This window comes from Coccinella septempunctata, chromosome 6 (assembly GCF_907165205.1).
Source record: "Coccinella septempunctata chromosome 6, icCocSept1.1, whole genome shotgun sequence".
In the NCBI taxonomy this organism is placed as follows: Eukaryota; Metazoa; Arthropoda; class Insecta; order Coleoptera; family Coccinellidae; genus Coccinella; species Coccinella septempunctata.
Window position 1 is genome coordinate 28,451,187 of NC_058194.1, and position 19,925 is coordinate 28,471,111.

Here is a 19,925-nt window from a genome sequence, read left to right on the forward strand (position 1 = left end):
CTTGATAACTAGCAGTTCAGGCCCTTACTTCAAAAACTATTTCTCACAATAAAATACAATATTTGGCGGCCTATATTGAATTTTCTGATAGGAATTTACTAGAGACATGAATTGATAGTGCAATTAAATCTGATGTTGGCGGATCTCCGAAAATAAACGTTTTGCAGGTACAGAAAATTGCAAACAGACATCGGCACGCATATAAGCCATTTGATTGGCTAATTTTAATTAATTGCTTCTTGTCTTTTGCCTTTTAGTTGCATGCTACATGCACTCAGGTACCTACCTGTGTTGGGCCAGTGAAAACAATTCCTTCTTATTGATTTTATTGAGTGCGTCCAAAGCATTCGAGCCAAGGAAGATAATTTTATTTCTATCTAAACTTGAACAATTATTAGTGTATTGATAAAATGAAAGCTTTACTCAACGAGGAAATTGGAAAACGTCTCCGGGTTTCTTCAGTTGAGGAAAGAGATGATAGTCGGATTGAGCCGAATCTGGTGAATAAGGGGGGTGTTCTAGTAATTGAAACCCCATTTGCATGGCCATTTGCGGTGTCCTGCAAAAATAAAACACCTTTGGATAGCTTTCTACTTCTTTTCTCTTTAATTTTTTCCGTAGAGTGGTCAGTAATGTCGAATAGTAATCTCCGGATATTGTTCTATCCTCATCCAAAAAATCCATCACGATTACTCCATGGCAATCCCAAAAAACTGAAGCAAGAACTTTTCCAGCAGATTTTTGGACACGAAACTTCTAGGTCTTGGAGAATCAGCGTGTCGCCATTCCATCGATTGTTGCTTTGTTTCTGGATCGTAGAAATGTAGCCAAGTCTTATCCATAGTAACAATTCGGTTTAAGAAGTCTACATCGTTTTCAAATCGAGCGCAGATCGAACGCGATGCTTCTACCCTTGCACGCTTTCAGTCAACATTCAAACATTTGGGAATCCATTTTGCAGCAATTTTTCTTATGTCCAAATTGAACGTGAACGTGATGAACGCTTCCGTATGAAATATTCAGTGCTTCAGATATCCGTTTTAGCTCAATTCGACGGTTTGATAAAATCATGTCATGAACTGCATGACAGAGCGGTCATCATCTTCAATGGAAAATTTACCTCTTTTGAAGCTTGCAGTCTAATTTCTCACAGTCGCATACGAAGGACATTGATCACCAAAGGTATTAAGCATATCTTCGTAAATTTGCTCCAATTTTTCGATTTTCACAATTTCGGTGGACATCTTCCTTGTTTTAATTTATTGCGTAACTCTGGTTTACTTTTTGGACCTCAAACTTCACACTGACACAAATGAGTTATTGTTCGTTGCTATGGTAACGCAATATTTTTTTTATGCATGAAACTGGTCTAGGCTAACTAGATATCAATGCATACTCGTATATTCAGTTTCATCATGAGTTTTAATCAGGTATCGACCAACTCACATCCGAAACACCTTGTAAGAAGTGCCAGAGGGGGTAAGCCCTCCTTATGCACCCCTACTAGCCGACCCCTCCGCCTAGTAAGACGTAGAAAATTTGAAATATGTTCGCCGAAATTCATCGGTATCGTTTTCGGCCAAAGCGAACGGAATGGCAGGTAGGGGAGTCCCTAGTACGAACAATGGCACGTGGTCCCGCTTCCAGCTCAATCTGATTCCTACGTACGAGCGATCGCGTGTCCAGGACGCAAGGGATATAGGACCAGAGGTCACGCGATAAAGAAATGCAGTTAGTCTCTGCCTATGCCTCTTACACAGATGAATACTATAGAAAATGACAATGCCATCTATCCTGGGGCTATCCCGAAACGTATACGCGGAATGAATCGTTTCTTGAACTTTTATCGAATGCCTTTCGCCCCTTCCAGGAAATGGAGGCAAGGGTTGGCTTTCTCCGGTATCGGTAGACCCGTTCAATCTGCGCGAATTGATGGTGGAGGGATAGGACAAGCTGCTTTCATTATCGTAGATGGAAGCTGTTTCGATGAGGAAGCATTTTGTATAGGTGCTTATTTTTATCTTTTCCATTCGTTTTGATTGGATACCAAATACAGGCAAAGCCACGCTTTTTTTGAAGCCAAGGAAGAGGTAGTTGAGGAAGTATTCACGCCTAAATTAGAGTAACATGAAAAAAAAAACAGATTCTCATGAAAACCCTCAGGTAAATGAAAAGAGGGGTTGGACCCCCCTAAAATGACCTATTTGCTACTCTGTCTGAAAATTAGGATGTTCCATTACTATCCTAAGATATGGAGTGCATAGAATTTATTTTGAAGATTCTAGAAAATCAAACAGTTGATGATTCAATAGAGAATTGCACTCCAGAGAGCTCTTCGAAGTCAACTCGAAAATGAAAAGTGGAAAAACAAAAATAATTATTTTCTCCTAAACAGGACCAAATATTTGAAATTTTGGTATGAAAATATAGGTTTTCGAACACGCTGAATCTATTGCGAGTATTTTCGAAAGCCTATCTTTCTTCGTTCAGATTTTCATCTTGGAAATGGCATTTTCCAAAAATTTGCAAATTTCAATCTGCGATATCTCCTGTTATATTCTTCTGTTCGGATTGGGATTTCCGGTTATATAATCAGCGTTGCCTAGGCTTCCACCCTAGCACAAAAACTCGATTTCGAAAATCTCGATTTTTTGGGTCAAAAATGAGCAAGGGGTTAGACCCCCCTAAAATGACCTATTTGCTACTCTGTCTGAAAATTAAGATGTTCCATTACTATCCTGGGATATGGAGTGCGTAGAAAATGTTCTGAAGATTCTAGAAAATCAAACAGTTGATGATTCAATAGAGAATTGCACTCCAGAGAGCTCTTCGAAGTCAACTCGAAAATGAAAAGTGGAAAAACAAAAAAAATTATTTTCTCCTAAACAGGGTGAGATATTTGAAATTTTGTCATGAAAATATAGGTTTTCGAACACGCTGAATCTATTGCGAGTATTTTCAAAAGCCTATCTTCCTTCGTTTGGATTTTCATCTTGGAAATGGCATTTTTCAAAAATTTGCAAATTTCAATCTCGTATATCTCCTGATATATTCGTCTGATCGAATTGGGATTTCCGGTTATATAATCAGCGTTGCCTAGGCTTCCACCCTAGCACAAAAACACGATTTCGAAAATCTCGATTTTTTGGGTCAAAAATGAGCAAGGGGTTAGACCCCCCTAAAATGACCCATTTGCTACTCTGTCTGAAAATCAGGATGTTCTATTACTGTCCTAGGATATGGAGTGCATAGAATTTGCTTTGAAGATTCTAGAAAACCAAACAGTTGATGCTTCAATAGAGAATAGCACTCCAGAGAGCTCTTCGAAGTCAACTCGAAAATGAAAAGTGGAAAAACAAAAAAAATTATTTTCTCCTAAACAGTGTCAGATATTGGAAAGTTTGGTATGAAAATATAGGTTTTCGAACACGCTGAATCTATTGCGAGTATTTTCGAAAGCCTATCTTCCTTCGTTTAGATTTTCATCTTGGAAATGGCATTTTTCAAAAATTTACAAATTTCAATCTGCGATATCTCCTGTTATATTCGTCTGATCGAATTGGGATTTCCGGTTATATAATCAGCGTTGCCTAGGCTTCCACCCTAGCACAAAAACACGATTTCGAAAATCTCGATTTTTTGGGTCAAAAATGAGCAAGGGGTTAGACCCCCCTAAAATGACCCATTTGCTACTCTGTCTGAAAATCAGGATGTTCTATAACTGTCCTAGGATATGGAGTGCATAGAATTTGCTTTGAAGATTCTAGAAAACCAAACAGTTGATGCTTCAATAGAGAATAGCACTCCAGAGAGCTCTTCGAAGTCAACTCGAAAATGAAAAGTGGAAAAACAAAAAAAATTATTTTCTCCTAAACAGTGTCAGATATTGGAAAGTTTGGTATGAAAATATAGGTTTTCGAACACGCTGAATCCATTGCGAGTATTTTCGAAAGCCTATCTTCCTTCGTTTAGATTTTCATCTCGGAAATGGCATTTTTCAAAAATTTACAAATTTCAATCTGCGATATCTCCTGTTATATTCGTCTGATCGAATTGGGATTTCCGGTTATATAATCAGCGTTGCCTAGGCTTCCACCCTAGCACCAAAACACGATTTCGAAAATCTCGATTTTTTGGGTCAAAAATGGGCAAGGGGTTAGACCCCCCTAAAATGACCTTTTTGATACTCTGTCTGAAAATCAGGATATTCTATTACTGTCCTAGGATATGGAGTGCATAGAATTTGCTTTGAAGATTCTAGAAAACCAAACAGTTGATGCTTCAATAGAGAATAGCACTCCAGAGAGCTCTTCGAAGTCAACTCGAAAATGAAAAGTGGAAAAACAAAAATAATTATTTTCTCCTAAACAGGGTGAGATATTTGAAATTTTGTCATGAAAATATAGGATTTCGAACACGCTGAATCTATTGCGAGTATTTTCGAAAGCCTATCTTCCTTCGTTTGGATTTTCATCTTGGAAATGGCATTTTCAAAAATTCGCAAATTTCAATCTGCGATATCTCCTGTTATATTTTAATTTATTTGGAGAAAAGTATTCAGATTGACCTTACCATGTAGTAAAGTACCATAAATATCCTGACTTATCTTTGCTCCATACTATTCTACCCCCTGACTTATTTGCATTCAACTTTTTTGTTCGGCAAAAATTATCATTGTGATATTCCCTGAATAGGGAGAGATTCCCCAATATTCGAATTCTATATTCTTCCTTATTGAATAATGTTGCTTTAGCAGCGGTATGAATGATTAATGATATGATCATTCGTACTCAAGTTCAACCTCTAAAACAACAAATTCGAAATTTATCTGTGTCAGGAAAGAATGGAAATTCAATAGAGAGATGTAGATATCAAAATAGGTTTGGACTGGAGCGAATAGAAAGGACTAAAATTCCACGAAATATGTGTTCGCCGTGCTCAAATGATCGATAATTATCGTGGCAGCCAGTTTTACGTCAATCAAACTAATTCACCTCGTAGACATTCACCATTTTGAACAGCTCACGTAATCCAACAAATTTGTTCTGTGAAAGTGCGCATTGAAGTGAAGGATTTGTAGTTTATATTGAAATGCCCCTGCCTTTTCACTTCTTAGAACTGAACTGTTTTCAACCTTCGATTCATTGTGCATGAACAAAGACGAAAATTTCAGCTAGTCTACCTATCGAAGACTTTGTGTGGTTAGAAAATACAACTTTACTCACCATCGGTTCATGTCTGAGTTGTATAGGCTGGAATTATCTTCAAACTTTGATTTATCTATAGTGGATCTGTTATCTGGTTACAAAGAGGAGAAAAGTTGAGATTTTCTTCATATACCATCTTTAGAGGGCTGTTTCTGTGCAGGGGCTACTCAAAAATAGAACCACAATCGCCCTTAAATTTAAACTATTCGTCTACACTCTGTATAATCCTGTGCTGTGCTTCTACAACCACCATTTCGTTAAATCATTGTAAGATCAGCACCTTTATCATCCAATGAGGTTGTTGAAGTCGCCACTATAAGATTCTGCGTGGCCAGATTCAAAAAGTGTCTACTCTTGAAGCACCTTTCGACAAAATGTTGTTTCAAATAGTTTGTGAAGTCCACCTGATGATAAATGCTTTCATTTCAGTAGAACTGAAGCCTCTGCTTGAATTTTCGGGAAAAATCAGACAACCTGAGTTTCCATCATTCATATTTCTGGAATTATCGGTAAATTTACGAGGCATAACACTTTTATTGCCCTCAAAACTGTACTCCTTCCTTTCGTGGTGGGCAATAAAGATCTACCCTGAATTTTACGGCATAATTTGCTGCCGGAATCGAATATAAGCAAGGACAGTAGACGGAGATAAGACCCGTTCAGGTGTTTCGATCGATATTGTAAGGTCAGAAAGGGAAGTTAGTGTCAGTCGGCTTTATGAAAATTCAGGGCGCGTTGGCAATTTGTATGCAGGCATACACAGTCGTCCGTTTAAACGTTTCCCAGGCAACCAAGGGCTGAGCCCCACCTATCGGCAGGAACCAATGGCGGAATCCTCGCCAAAACAACTTTAATCGGAATTTTCACGTACCAACTGATTTCAGCTAGATCACGAGTGGATTTCCATCCGTTCTTCTATTAGAAAATCGAGTAACACGATGTCATCTGTGACAGACGACCTCGAATTAGTCAAAAAAATGACCCGCGTCGACCTTCATGGAAAAAATCATAAAATCTGAAATGTTCGCGATAGGTGGATAAAAATTGAACTTCTCATTTGTAAAGGATCAATCTATGAGCAAAAAAATCAGCATTCGTCCTGTGCGATTTTTCTGGCAGCTACAGCACTTCAAATTTTCTGAGGTTCTCCACAAAAATGTTTTATTTCCCAAAATAGTGCTCTTGAAGCAGTCAATAATTATTGCCACTGCATGTGATTTACTTCGAATCATTCGTGACATAGAGCTCTCGCATAAAATCTAACATACCTAGGTGACTATATGACATATAACAGCTACAAAATATAAATATAACATTTAGAGCACAAATATGGAGCAACTATGTAACAGCTACTTTCTGAACTAATCATGTAAATGTTTGTTCTAGGAATAATTTATCTACGATTTGGCGTAGTTACAATTGAAATCGATGAAAAAATACAAATTTTCAACCTCTTGTAAACAAAACGAACAAAACGCTCTGAGTACGTAGATATAATGATACTATGAAAAACTTCAGACTTCAAAATGGTAACGGCAAATTTAACCTGGCAATACCAGTGCTGCCAGTTCTCAGTACCTAAACAGCAACCCTAGTATAAGAGGCAGAATCCAACATTGCATGGAATAACGTAGACATTCAACAATGTCACCTAGAAAACTGACGCGTGACACCTCCAGAATAGCAATCCGAGGACGCCTTGCATGATGCTACAAGATGCAATCCATCCAGAATGGCCAGCAATTAGTGTAATATAATCTGCGTGCTGAGGTGGTATGGTTTCTGAAATTTGGAGCTAAAACATTTATCAAATCATCTCACATACCCCAACACTAACTGATTTCGCGTGTTCCGGCAGCTTCTAGTGCTAGGTGCACGCTATTGCGTGGACTTTGTATATTTATGATCTGTTTATAAACTCCTTTTACTCCAGTCAGCTGATTTCCAGACTTCTAAATGTTTACAAACATGATCGCAACGTGTTACACCGACACTTGAGGGTGGTTTCTCATGGTATTTACGTGCTACAAGCCAGCGGTGAATGAATTCCGTTCTAAACGATTTTTTTTCTCAATTTTAGGAGACGCGTGTCACCCTCTTCTTGTCATCTCTTAAGTTTGTAATTATTTTAATGAAAGTGTGAAATAGTTATTCATGTATCAAGGATGAAAAACTGTCTATTATTGTAGAACCTGCAAATTGTCGTATATGTTTCTATGTGACAAAAAGAGCGGACGAAAAGTGTTTACGGACGAAATGTATCTGATGCGGACGAAAAATAGTTGCCATCAAAAATAGTAGACTTTTCTTTCGGGAATTAGTACATGAAATGGCTCTCTACGTAGCTCCAAAGTTCTTGGATTGCATATTTGGAAATTTGTTCTATATTTGTGATGTATCATTTTGAGATTATGGAGGGAACACAACTTATGGCTATAAGCAGCTACAGCACTTCAAATTTCCTGAGGTTCTCCACAAAAATGTTTTATTTCCCAAAATAGTGCTCTTGAAGCAGTCAATAATTATTGCCACTGCATGTGATTTGCTTTGAATTAATCTTGACATAGAGCTCTCGGATAAAATCTAGCATAACTAGGTGACTATAGGACATAGCAGCAACGGAACCTAAGTATAACATTTAGAGCACAAATATGGAGCAATTATGTAACAGCAACGCTTCTATATCCTTCTCAAAGAAAATAGCATATTCTTTCTGAACTAATCATTGATAGTTCAAATAGGGATCATGTAAATGTTTGTTCCAGTAAGAATTTATCTACAATTCGGCGTAGAAACAATTGAAATCGATGAAAAGAAAATTTTAGGTGGCCGAGTTTTTCTGTCAGCGTCAGGTCCATCTGTAACTTCTGAATGTCGATCGATCCCCGTTCGAAGATTTATTTTTTCATTTCCTGCATCGCATTCCTTATTAGCCAAGAGGCTGACGACGGTGGACCGATATCGGCATAAGACCCATAAATTCTCTCTGCTTCATTAAATGTGAGATTTCTTAGCAGATACATTAGCTGCAAGAACAAACGTAATTTCGCCACGTATCCGACGCTACCTACGCCTTTAACACCTCGGCTACTGTTCCAAAATAAATGATGCTGGCTCTTGAGAAGATTTGAGAGATAATTTCGCTCAGCGCCATTTGCCATTTATTTCGTTAACTTTTTTTTTCTCTCTTCCTCTCCGGGTACGGCAGGAGGAACGAATATGTTTCTACTACTGCTCGTTCTTCTCTCTATCTGATTCTGCGTCCGCCGTAGCCTGAACGTGGTGACGGAGAAGCTGGACTAGAATAAATTTTCTTCATAATTGGTCATTGAGGAATCGATTTTTTTCTCGTCATAATGGATGATGAATTTTTCGGAAGGAAATTGGAATTTTGAAAATGTTCGTCTCTTCTGGATTCACTTCGTAGCTTATTGAGTTGTTTTTGAGGACATAATTGAGACGTGAAATTACATTTTCACAGTTGATCCTTTAAAATGTCATGATAACTCATGTAGAAGTGAGGATTCGAAAAAGTTTCATACATGGTGAGTATTTGACTCGTGCAAATATTTCAACAGTAAATTTTTGAGGTCAACAGAAACACATTTTTTCTATACGAGGATGTATTGTTATCCAGCTAGCCTAGAGCAGTTCCATGCGTAAAAAAAATATTGCGTTACCATAGCAACGAACAATACCTCATTAGAAGTGTCAGTGTGAAGTTTGAGGTCAAAAAAGTAAACCATTGTTACGCAATGAATTAAAAGAAAGAAGATGTCCACCGAAATTATGAAAATCGAAAAATTGGAGCCATCATCAAGTACCTGTATTTAAAAAAGTTAATAGGTAAGCAGATTTACGAATGCTTAATACCCTTGGTGATCAATATCCTTCTTATGCGACCGTGAAAAATTGGACTGCACGCTTCAAAAGAGGTAAATTTTCCATTGATGAAGATGATGACCGATCGGGAAGGCCAGTTTCTGTGTTAGTCCCAGAAAATATCGATGCAGTTCATGACATGATTTTATCAGACCGTCGAATTGAGCTTAAACGTATATCTGAAGCACTGAATATTTCATACGAACGCGTTCATCATATAGTTCACGTCAATTTGGACATGAGAAAAATTGCTGCGAAATAGATCCCCAAATGTTTGAATGTTCACCAAAAGCGTGCTAGTGTAGAAGCATCGCGTTCGATCTGTGCTCGATTTGAAACGATGTAGACCGAGTTGTTACTATGGATGAGACTTGGGTACATTTCAACGATCCAGAAACAAAGCAACAATCGATGGTTCTCCAAGACCTAAGAAGTTTCGTGTCCAAAAATCTGCTGGAAAAGTTCTTGCTTCAGTTTTTTGGATTGCCATGGAGTAATCATGATTGATTTTTTGGATAAGGGTAGAACAATAACCGGAGATTACTGACTACTCTACGGGGAAAAATTAAAGAGAAAAGACGCGGAAAGCTATCCAGGTTTTTGTAGGACAACGCCCCTGCACACAGATCTCATGTTGCCATGCAAAAAATTCGTGATTTAGGGTTTGAATTACTAGAACACCCCCCTTATTCACCAGATTTGGCTCCATCCAACTATCACCTCTTTCCTCAACTGAAAAAAAGTTTCAAAAGTGGTAAATTTTCTTCCAACGAGGAGGTAATGAAAGCTGTGGGTCTGGTTTGCAGAGCAAGAAGAGACATTTTTTTTGAAAGGTCTTGAGACGTTGTAGATTCGCTGCAATAAATGTATCCAATTAAGAGGAGAATATGTTGAATAATAAAATATTTTGACATTGAAATTGTGTTTAGTTCTATAGTAGGCTAAGAAATTTTCAATATATCCTCGTACCATTTTTTCCGATCCGGTCATGATAAAAAGATACATATAGTCATTTTAAGTTTTGATAATCAGCTGTGCCACCCCTAGAAAAACAAAATCACCTTTCGAATAACTAGCTGAATCTGTGAAATAACATATCTGTGTACCTTTTAAACGGAGTTTAACCCACTCTGACTTTGTGGTATTTTAGTTTGTTATGTTAAAGAGCAAGAGTATCTGTCATGATGTTCGAATACTTCTTTATGTTCAGGAATTTAATTATTGATAAAAAAAAATGGTTTCACACCTAACAACCTGTAACCGATAAATCTTACAGTTGATCGGCTACCCCAAAATGTTTTTTCACACTCTGATGACCTCTCGAAAACCAGACTGCTGTCTCGGCTTTCCGAGAAGCGTCCAAAAAGAGAGAAAACGAATTCGGTAGTTTTAATTGGCCGAAATACACGGCCAGGAAACAAGTACTGTACAGCGATGAAATCAGTGATGAATCACGAAGACAGGGCAAACGAAATGAAAAGTCCAGAGGTGAGCTAAAACCAACCACCTGGGTATATTTATTTGATCAATACTTGGGGCCTCCTGTAGAGTAGCGCCAGACTAGCGGTCTGACTCCATCTAATCAATATACAGAACACTCGCTATATAATTTACTGTTTTACAAGGGCCAAACTTATACCTGACCACTTCCCATGCATCCATAACTATGAACTATATATTTATTACAATTTATTCGGCTTATTTCTTCAACTAATAAATATGTCGGTAAGTAAATACCCGGACTAATAAATATTTCATAATCGTGATCGTAAACCAACTTGTCGAACTCAGAAATTTATCGTCCTGCTGGTTATTTCTGGATTACTTCGGATTGATATTTTACCTTCTACGCAAGAATAGGTACTTCAGGACCAAGATCGTTATAAACTCCTCTGAAAGTTCTCAAAAAATAGTTATTATTATCATATGAAGCTGAAGAGTTGAGGCCAAGCCTATAAAATCACAAAAATAAGTAAAGGGTTAGCAAAATTCGATGGGATTAAATTGCAGCTCTGTAACTACCTAGAGAGAAAAATAGCACAATTTTGTCATTCGAAATCAGTGCATTTTGAGCATGAAGCAACAATTAACGGGCAACTTGCGACCCCTAAATTCCCGTAAAAGAGATATCCTACTTTATTAGCACCTGCCACATGCATTCATGAGGCCATTAGCCATTTGATTCGGTTGAGACAGGTTAAATATGACAGTCCGCTGATTCACCATGATGAAGCAGATTTTCCAATCATTTTTACGCTTCTGAATACACCGGCTAAGTGAATAAAACCATTACGAGGTCCCTTTATGGAATAAACATTTGCAGTTGCACCTAGATTGATTTCTGATATGAAGAATTTCAAAGAGTGATTGATTGTTCGGGGGTTAACAAAAATAAAATACATTTGCACTGATAATATTTGTTGTGTCATTGCGTAAATGTAATTCTTTGACGGTAGAATATTTCAGTGAATAAAATATGGAAAGTACTGATGTGAAGATCACCTAGGGCTGATGCCTAAGGGGGATTCTAGTGGGGGAAGCATGGGAGCAATGGCCCCCCATCTGACAACATGAAAGAAATATTTCTTCGAATATTTACCACTAGAAGAGGTGGCTACAAATAAGTATATGGTTCAAAATAGTTTTCTATCAAACATCTCGCTTTTAAAACAATTATAAAGATACGCTTATTTTACATCAGCAAACACCTTAAAGAATTTCAAATATAAAATTTTGTTCTTCACTCCTTGAACCGCAACTGGGTCGAGCATCTGGCGAATTTTCTCTGAAATACAGAGGTAGTTTTTTATTTTGAAGCTATACAATCCTCAAGAAATGTTGCCCAAGTCTTTGCTACTTTACAACTACACAGCTCAAAAATTGATATAGATTGCGTTTCAATATCTCTTTAATAGTGATTTCTCAGTTTTCATCGATTCGGTTGTGATGAAATTTTTTCAAATAATAAAAAATATGGTCCTCGGTGTATGCTCGAAGTGTCCGAGTACTAATTTAGCGCAACAAATTCCGCCTCTCGCATAGGCAACACATCATACTCAACAGTGTATTATGAATTGCCGGTATTAATTTCAGGCGTTAACGTGAGCGCTCATACAAATACAGGGTGTCACTGAATGTACGGATAATCCTGAAACCCCTCTTGACCTCACAGAAAAGTTATTGGATGCTCTGAAAAAAATACAAAAAATTTTTTTCATTTAAGAGATGAAACTTTTTATATCTATATATGTATATTCCTGTGGGCGCCTGACACATATAAAGATTCTTCAAATTCTCTTCTAACAGGCAAATATAACAATCAATTGATCATTAACACAGTTTTTTCTTGCAGTGGTCATGCACAAAGATAAAGACGATGGAGGTGGTATACATCGGTCCAGGGACCTCACTGCTTTTGATCATACACCTTTAGATGGCGAAATGTTTCTCCAGGTAAGAGGCTAGAACAATCCAAACACTGCTTCTCTTCGAAAACCATCAATTTTAACCTTGAATCCAGTTGTCTCAACACCTCCACATCAAATTTCTAGTTCATCGAACTTCATGTATTTTTATGATTCTCATTGTTTATTTTCATTTTTAATTATTCAATTTTATGTTTGCATGATCTTCATTCGGGGATGACTTTTTACACTGTTGGAAATCATTTTTTCGTGATTTAATTCGGTTCCATCAATAAAACGAAGTTTGAACGAAAAATGGACCTTCAGATAGTTTTATGGAGGACTAGAATTGTAATTCCCGCTTTATTCAATGAATGGCAATGAAAAATAGCGCAGTCTTTAGATTTATGTTGTTAGATACTGCAGGTTACTTCATCTCCGAATAATATTCTGACGGAAAACATTTCACCCCATTTCCCTTGTGAATTATGATTAAGCAGGTAAAATACACCTCTTGAGAAAGGCGTGGCGATGACATCACCCTAATGCTAGTTTAATCCGTTTTATGCAAATTCCTAACAATGTTTCAATGAATTTTTTCTTGCTTTGCTGGATGTTTTATGGAAATTGAACTCCACCCATTAATTTTCCAATGAAGGAGTTTCGATCAAACGCCAAAAATGACTCTCAAAGTTAGGTTTACTCATATTGTGTTTCTCGGATAAAATAGTATGTCGATGTAGTTTTTTTTAAGAATCGCTCAGTTTGAAAACAAAATAACACAAAAAAGATACGCAGCATGTATATTATTTGTCTAACTGTGCATCAAGATATGTCCCACGCCTCGTGGAATATAAATGGATAAACACCAGAACCTAATCACATATAAAGTTGATGACACACTTATCTGTATTCTAGGCACTAAATGGGTTCCTGATGATTCTAACTTGTGAAGGTGAAGTTTTTTTTGCAACGCACAGTATAGAAGGATATTTAGGATTTCACCAGGTAAGATACTTCACTATTCACCATATGAAAAATTTTTTAAATAATTAATAATCAACTAGCCAAATAGTAATAATCATCTAGTTAAATAAACTTGTCATCAAGTTTAAATAGCAACAACAATAGCAACAAATAATTGAAATAATAGAAGCAAAAAAAAGGTTTATTTAAATTCTTATTTCATTTGTTGTTTAATCTTAATCTTAATTTTTTTTGATGAGAGATTATACTCCTAATGGCTGACCTCTTATTCTGAGAATGGTCGTCATCTTTCTTCTATTTTTTTTTTGTTGAGAGTAACATCTGCTCCACTTTCTGCTCCCATGGCATGATTTAAAGCATAAGCTTGAGATCTGCCATTTATTAATGACTATAATAATAATAAAACCTTTTTGAATTCTATTTTGGTCAGAAAACAACTTTTAGAATTGAAATAAATGGGTCAGTGAAAAGTGGAAGAAACTTATTTAATTCAATGTTGTATGCTCAGACTGTATTACCTCTTTTACTTACAGTCGGACATTGTCCACCAGTCGGTATACGAATTGGTCCATTCTGAGGACAGAGAGGAGCTACAAAGACAGCTGATGTGGAATTCTTTCCTTCCTCCAGAATCAGGAAATATGGGTCTTCAGGATGTTCTGCTTCCAGAACACAGTAATCTGTTAGAAAGAAGTTTTACGGTGCGCTTCCGATGTTTATTAGATAACACTTCCGGTTTTTTGGTTAGTATATATTTGTTTAAAATTTTTAATTCTTCTTCATTTTTTTTTTGAGCTTCCAAGTTCTTGGTGATAATTAACGAGGCCATTTGTTCCAGCGTTTAGACATTAGAGGTAGAGTCAAAGTCCTCCACGGTCAGAATCGTAAATTAGAAGAGCCACCCCTTGCCCTCTTCGCAATTTGCACCCCCTTCGGGCCTCCGTCACTGTTAGAAATACCGCAAAAAGAAGTTATGTTCAAAAGTAAGCACAAGTTAGATCTCTCCCTGGTGTCCATGGATCAAAGGTGAGTATGAACGTGTAAACATCGAAAAAGCTGAATAAAATTCTCAACGCAATTTTTTCAGGGGTAAAATGTTATTAGGTTATTCAGATTCTGAACTGGCCAATATGGGTGGCTATGATTTGGTGCACTATGACGACTTGGCATACGTGGCAAGTGCGCATCAAGAACGTAAGTTGAAATTTTTCACAGGACCAGTATAACAAAGATAGAATATATGTAATTAGTAGTAGTTATAACCAATTTATTGAATCAATTTCGTTCTGATTGGTAAGAGTATTAAATAATACTCTCTGATGAAGACCAATAAATCAGAAACCGGTCAACCTGTTACTAAAAGACTCTACGAGCTAAAGAGAGCGTTGATATCCATAAAAATGACTTTTTATTTCAGTACTCAAGACGGGTGCTTCAGGTATGATTGCATACAGAATCCAAACCAAAGATAGGCAGTGGCAATGGCTTCAGACCAGCTCAAGACTTGTGTACAAGAATTCGAAGCCTGATTTTGTGATAAGCACACATCGACCGCTCATGTAAGTAACAGTATATTATGCTGGAATCGCTTTCTGCTTCTTCGGTCCCTAAAAATGACATTACGCCAAAATATATGCTCAAATTTTGAATAAGGTTCGCGTCTAGATTCACTTCAACACTTTCATTTTAGTTTCAGTTCAATTCCGAATGTTTTTTCGAGCTCTAGGTTGTCAGGTGAAAAATCAAAGCCTTTGCATTAGCTTAAAAGGAGCTGTAAGCGTAAAAATGCATTGAGGAAGAGTCAAACAAGTTTGAAACCCTTTTTTTCGACAAAAAGAACATATTTTCAAAGGCATCTACAAGATACATCATTTCCTCAGCTCCTCAGGAAGCACTTAGTGAGATAAGGATTATGAAAAAATATTGGTTTCGATTCTTCCTCTTGGTAGTGTATTTCATCGCCACAGAAGCCATAGAATGCTGTTGAATGATGAAGGATAGAGAAATACTCTTCTTGTAAACATATCAGAGTTCATTAGTACTCTAGAACCTGACTGGTAGATTCACTCAAACAAATGACCAAATTCTATTTTTCCAGGGAAGAGGAGGGTCGGGATCTGCTCGGCAAACGAACCATGGACTTCAAGGTGAGCTACTTGGACGCCGGTCTTCCAAACAACTACTTCACGGATTCGGATCAGATACTCAGCAGCGCATCCAACGTTAGTTCCCACAGCGTACCCGTGGTGCCCTCCAGAGTGAACAAACGTTACAAAACCCAACTCAGGGACTTCCTGTCAACCTGTAGGACGAAGCGCAAACTTTCACACACCTCAAACGGCCAAGTGACCCCACCCGCTAACAACAACGTTTCTGCTGCGGTGGTACCACCCATGGCAGCCGTGGAGTACATCGCATCCGACGGTTGCTCGGCCGCTTACAACATGTACGCTTCTCCTTACTCCACGCCATCCTCCGATCACAGCCTGCCGTATATGGGACACACGAATTTCCAGCACACCCTGTATCCTAGTCCAGCAACCTTAGACAACCGGTACCTCACAGCGACTGACAACTTATTCCATCAGTACAGGCCTTTGAGTACTTACTACCCGGATTACCACCATTCCACGGCTTCTACGCCATACGTCGGTAACAGCTTCTTGGATATGTCTCCTAGGACACCAACTGTACCCACTTACGACCACACATCTTCCGCTTCCCCCCACCATTCATCCTACCGATCCGCTGTGATGCCGGTGGACGAGAAGCTATACCCATGTCCTCAAGTACTGGATTCGACAACCAACAAGTATCCACCGTACGTGGATAGTTCGAGGGGGTATGTTGTGGCAGGTCCCACCAAATGCCTGGATGTCAGTTGGCCCTACTCCGTCAGTCCATCGTCAGGGATCATTCAGCCAGTACAGGTAGTTAGCACACAGTTGGATTTAGCTCAAAAGCCATGCGGGAAACATTCAAAGCATTCCTCCATCGATGGCATATCCCCCAACCACTCATCTCCCCCTTTATCGGCAGGTCTGATAACCCCGAAAATGGAAGATGTGAAATCTGATGGATCTCTATTGCAACCCGACAGTTCTCATCACATCGCGATGAACAATTCCGTCACACCTCAGCATTTTTCTCCTATACCTGCCTCCGTCTCGGAAGTTCCGAGGCAAACAGTGCTGATGTGGGGTTCAAACCACATAGCGCCCGTCAGTAACCGTTCACCATCAACCAGTCATGGTTACTCCACTCCGCAACCAACGGATGCTTGTGATTCCCTGGCGAATATGACGGATATTGGTAACGCCGAAATGTGTAAGTGGAACGGGGAATCAAACAATAAGACTGAAACAGCAATTCAAAATGTTGAACCTGAGAGCCCTCAACAACACCATTCGAACCACCACAACCATCACAATAACAGGGTGGTCATGGTTCTGTGATGAATAGTATACATAAAAAATTGTAAATATACTAAATATATCATTGATAATATCAGAAAACGTGCAACAACTTCTACTCGACATTACCTTTCATCATATCATCTGTAAAAACTTGTTGTATGTGAGAATTTATTGTCTTTAACTGACTCAGACTTGTCGAATAGAAGTAAGTTTTACTCTTGCCACTTGATATAAGAAAGCCTATATATCACATGAATTTACCGAAACATATCTTCCTGCAAATGTATTTTGTTGTCGTTGTCTTCGAACTTAGAAATTCCAATTGGATCTAGAGATATTGAAGAATTTGTAAGCAAATAATTAAATTCGTTTTTACTCAAATTAGAAGTGTAATATATAAGGGTGAAACTGAAGCATCATTTTATTTTCTGTTTATTTTACAGTGAACCTATGCTAGTCATTGAAATGTTTATTTATATGATAATAATATATTGTTATACGAAATGAGTCGCAGTAGTAGAACAAGTTTGTAGTTGAAATTTTCGATTTTTTATACGAATATTTCCAGTTGATGTCTTATGTTATTTTTTGCCGAATGTCGAATTAAAAATTCAGTTTCGAAATATTGTACAATAAAGATTTACTATAAATATTCTATTAGCTGAATGTACTGTGTATGAAAAATATATGAAATATTTAAATAAATGAAAAGTTATATTATATACTCCACGTATTTGAATCAACATATTTAAACACATAACAGGATTAACGATATAAATAAAGTTATGTATAGGCAAATACCATTTTGAAACACCCTCCAGCGTAAAATGAATTCAATACTCGGCCAATTTCCAACAAATAACGCGGTAGAATCGACGTCATTTAAAGAAATTTCTTGCACCATGTGAGCGAGTTCAAAGATCGACACGAATATGTATACAGACGTTGAATAAACAATCCCATCCGCTTTTCCTTGAAATTGATCATTTAAAAGCTGGTTATTAGTTGGATTTACCATCGGCTCAAATTCGCAAATATCCTAATCTAACCTCGATCCAGTTTGGATTCGCACGATTGGTTTTTCGAGACTTCCTCGAATCAAACGTTATTGCCAATTCTCGGAACTTGTCCATCTTCTCGATATTATACGATCAATGGCCATTTGGTCACCAGATTTGTCGTCTTGAAACCAGTTTTGCGTTTGCGTCAGCTTAAAAGGGGATATAGTTTCATTCCTTTATGGTAATTGTCTAATGTGGGGCATAACTTTTCTAAAATCTTCTCTTATTCGTTTCGTGAAGCAACTGAAGAAATTCCAAACGGTGTTTTGTTTGCAGAGATGACTTATCTGTGAATAACGATATTTATGTAAAAGGGTTCTTATGGAGCAGCTTTTACTCCAGATTTTCATATTTTCAATAATCTCTCACCATTTACCTAAATAGATACATTTAGATCCTAATTGTCTTGTTTTAAGTCTTTTCCACCCTCTCCTCATCTCTGCTACGCCCATGGCCGTTCTAGTTAACAGCGTATAACAGTGGAAATTGTTTTCACTTAATTGCTCTTCATTAATGATCATACGTGCATTTATTTTATTTATTTATCATTAATGTTAATACATGCATTCATTTATGTTGAAACATTCATTCAATTAACTATGTTTTCGATTCATTTGTTCAATATTCATGAAAAGTTAAGTGTATAATCACTAAATTATTATTTCGAGTAGAACTTTTCTGGTAAAATAATGTTTTATTCGCAGAAACATTCATAAAAATATCACAACTTGACTATTTCTATTGTATTCAAACTCCAAAATATCGAAAATTTTCGTTCCGTTTAGTTAAAAAGAATATCTAAGATGAATGATTATTATCCCTTTAGAAAGGCCCACGATGCTCATTCTACAGGATGATACAAATTCCCCATATGCTATGCCAAAGGTTGTAGGTGCCATGATCTTTGATGCTATGCTATTTCATTGAACCAATAATATGAACACTCACTCATTCATGATTTTCAAATGTGAGTAGGCATACAAATTAGCGGCATGTCCGCAACTCAAGCAGACACTTAAATATTTCAAACGGTACACTGTCTACCTTCAAGATTATTCACCTGTTTATAAAAACAGTTATTCGAAACAAATCGATAGGAAGTATCGATAAAATTATGATACTTCTCTCGATGAAAAAAAATGGGAAAAGCATCGAAAAACACCCGAGAAACTGTATCCCCAAAAGTTTATGTTGTAATGTTTTGAGAACCGCTGTTTTAGGGATTCCGTCAAAATCAGGCGATCCAGCTTGGCCGTGGCCTTTCTAGAGACGAGTTGCCCTAAAGGAACTACACACGATCACACTTTTTCGAGTGTTCGAAATTAAAAGCAATCGTCTACAGGATTTGCCTATATACTTACTTGCTCATAACATATGTCAATTTGATGTTGTAGTTTTCGAGTCTGTTTCTAATCATTTGCTAGAGATTTGTGCCTCCACAGAATTTTTGAAACCAAAGGAGGGTATAAGTAATCTTGTTAGGAAAGTTATTACTTTCAAACACCTAACAGTGTAAAAAAAATTATTGTGTTGATGAAGTTTTTTCCATGGTTACTTTTGGTTACATGGTCTGTTTGCCCTTCCTTTTTTTCCAATTAATTCTTAATTAATTGAAGTAGGTAGTAACATTCAATATATCACATCATTGCTTTTGATGCAAGCAATATCCTTCGCTTTTGTGAAAAGATTCGGTCCTGTTTGCTGGAAATTTGTTCAAATTTTCATTTGTACTAACTACCCTAAGTAAAGTTTTTTACTGCTAATCTGGGACTCCCTGTATACAGGGTGTTCACCATACGGCAAAAATCAAAACACAAGGAAGCAGAAGTAATTTCTTGTTAGAAAACATCTATATTTTGTGAAGAAAAATGTAATCAGATAATTATGCATCTGTTCTGAGATATGAAGTGTCAAGAATGATTACATGTAAGTAGTCTTTCATTATCCTACCACAATCATAATCTACAA

At 37.3% G+C, this 19,925-nt stretch overlaps 1 protein-coding gene across 4 annotated transcripts in view; it reads left to right on the forward strand.

The window, feature by feature from the left end:
* LOC123315574 (aryl hydrocarbon receptor) overlaps positions 1-17,620 on the forward strand; it is a 121,529-nt gene extending 103,909 nt beyond the window's left edge. For 3 of the 4 annotated variants that reach the window (XM_044901325.1, XM_044901323.1, XM_044901324.1), the window contains exons 3-9: positions 12,442-12,542; positions 13,412-13,501; positions 14,014-14,223; positions 14,319-14,506; positions 14,568-14,674; positions 14,898-15,039; positions 15,579-17,620. In XM_044901325.1, the coding sequence (XP_044757260.1) occupies positions 12,447-12,542; positions 13,412-13,501; positions 14,014-14,223; positions 14,319-14,506; positions 14,568-14,674; positions 14,898-15,039; positions 15,579-16,935 (2,190 nt within the window). In that variant the 5' untranslated portion in view covers positions 12,442-12,446 and the 3' untranslated portion in view covers positions 16,936-17,620. The remainder of the gene's footprint in view (positions 1-12,441; positions 12,543-13,411; positions 13,502-14,013; positions 14,224-14,318; positions 14,507-14,567; positions 14,675-14,897; positions 15,040-15,578) is intronic. The other variant, XM_044901326.1, reaches the window with a different exon arrangement.
* Positions 17,621-19,925: the final 2,305 nt, after the last annotated feature.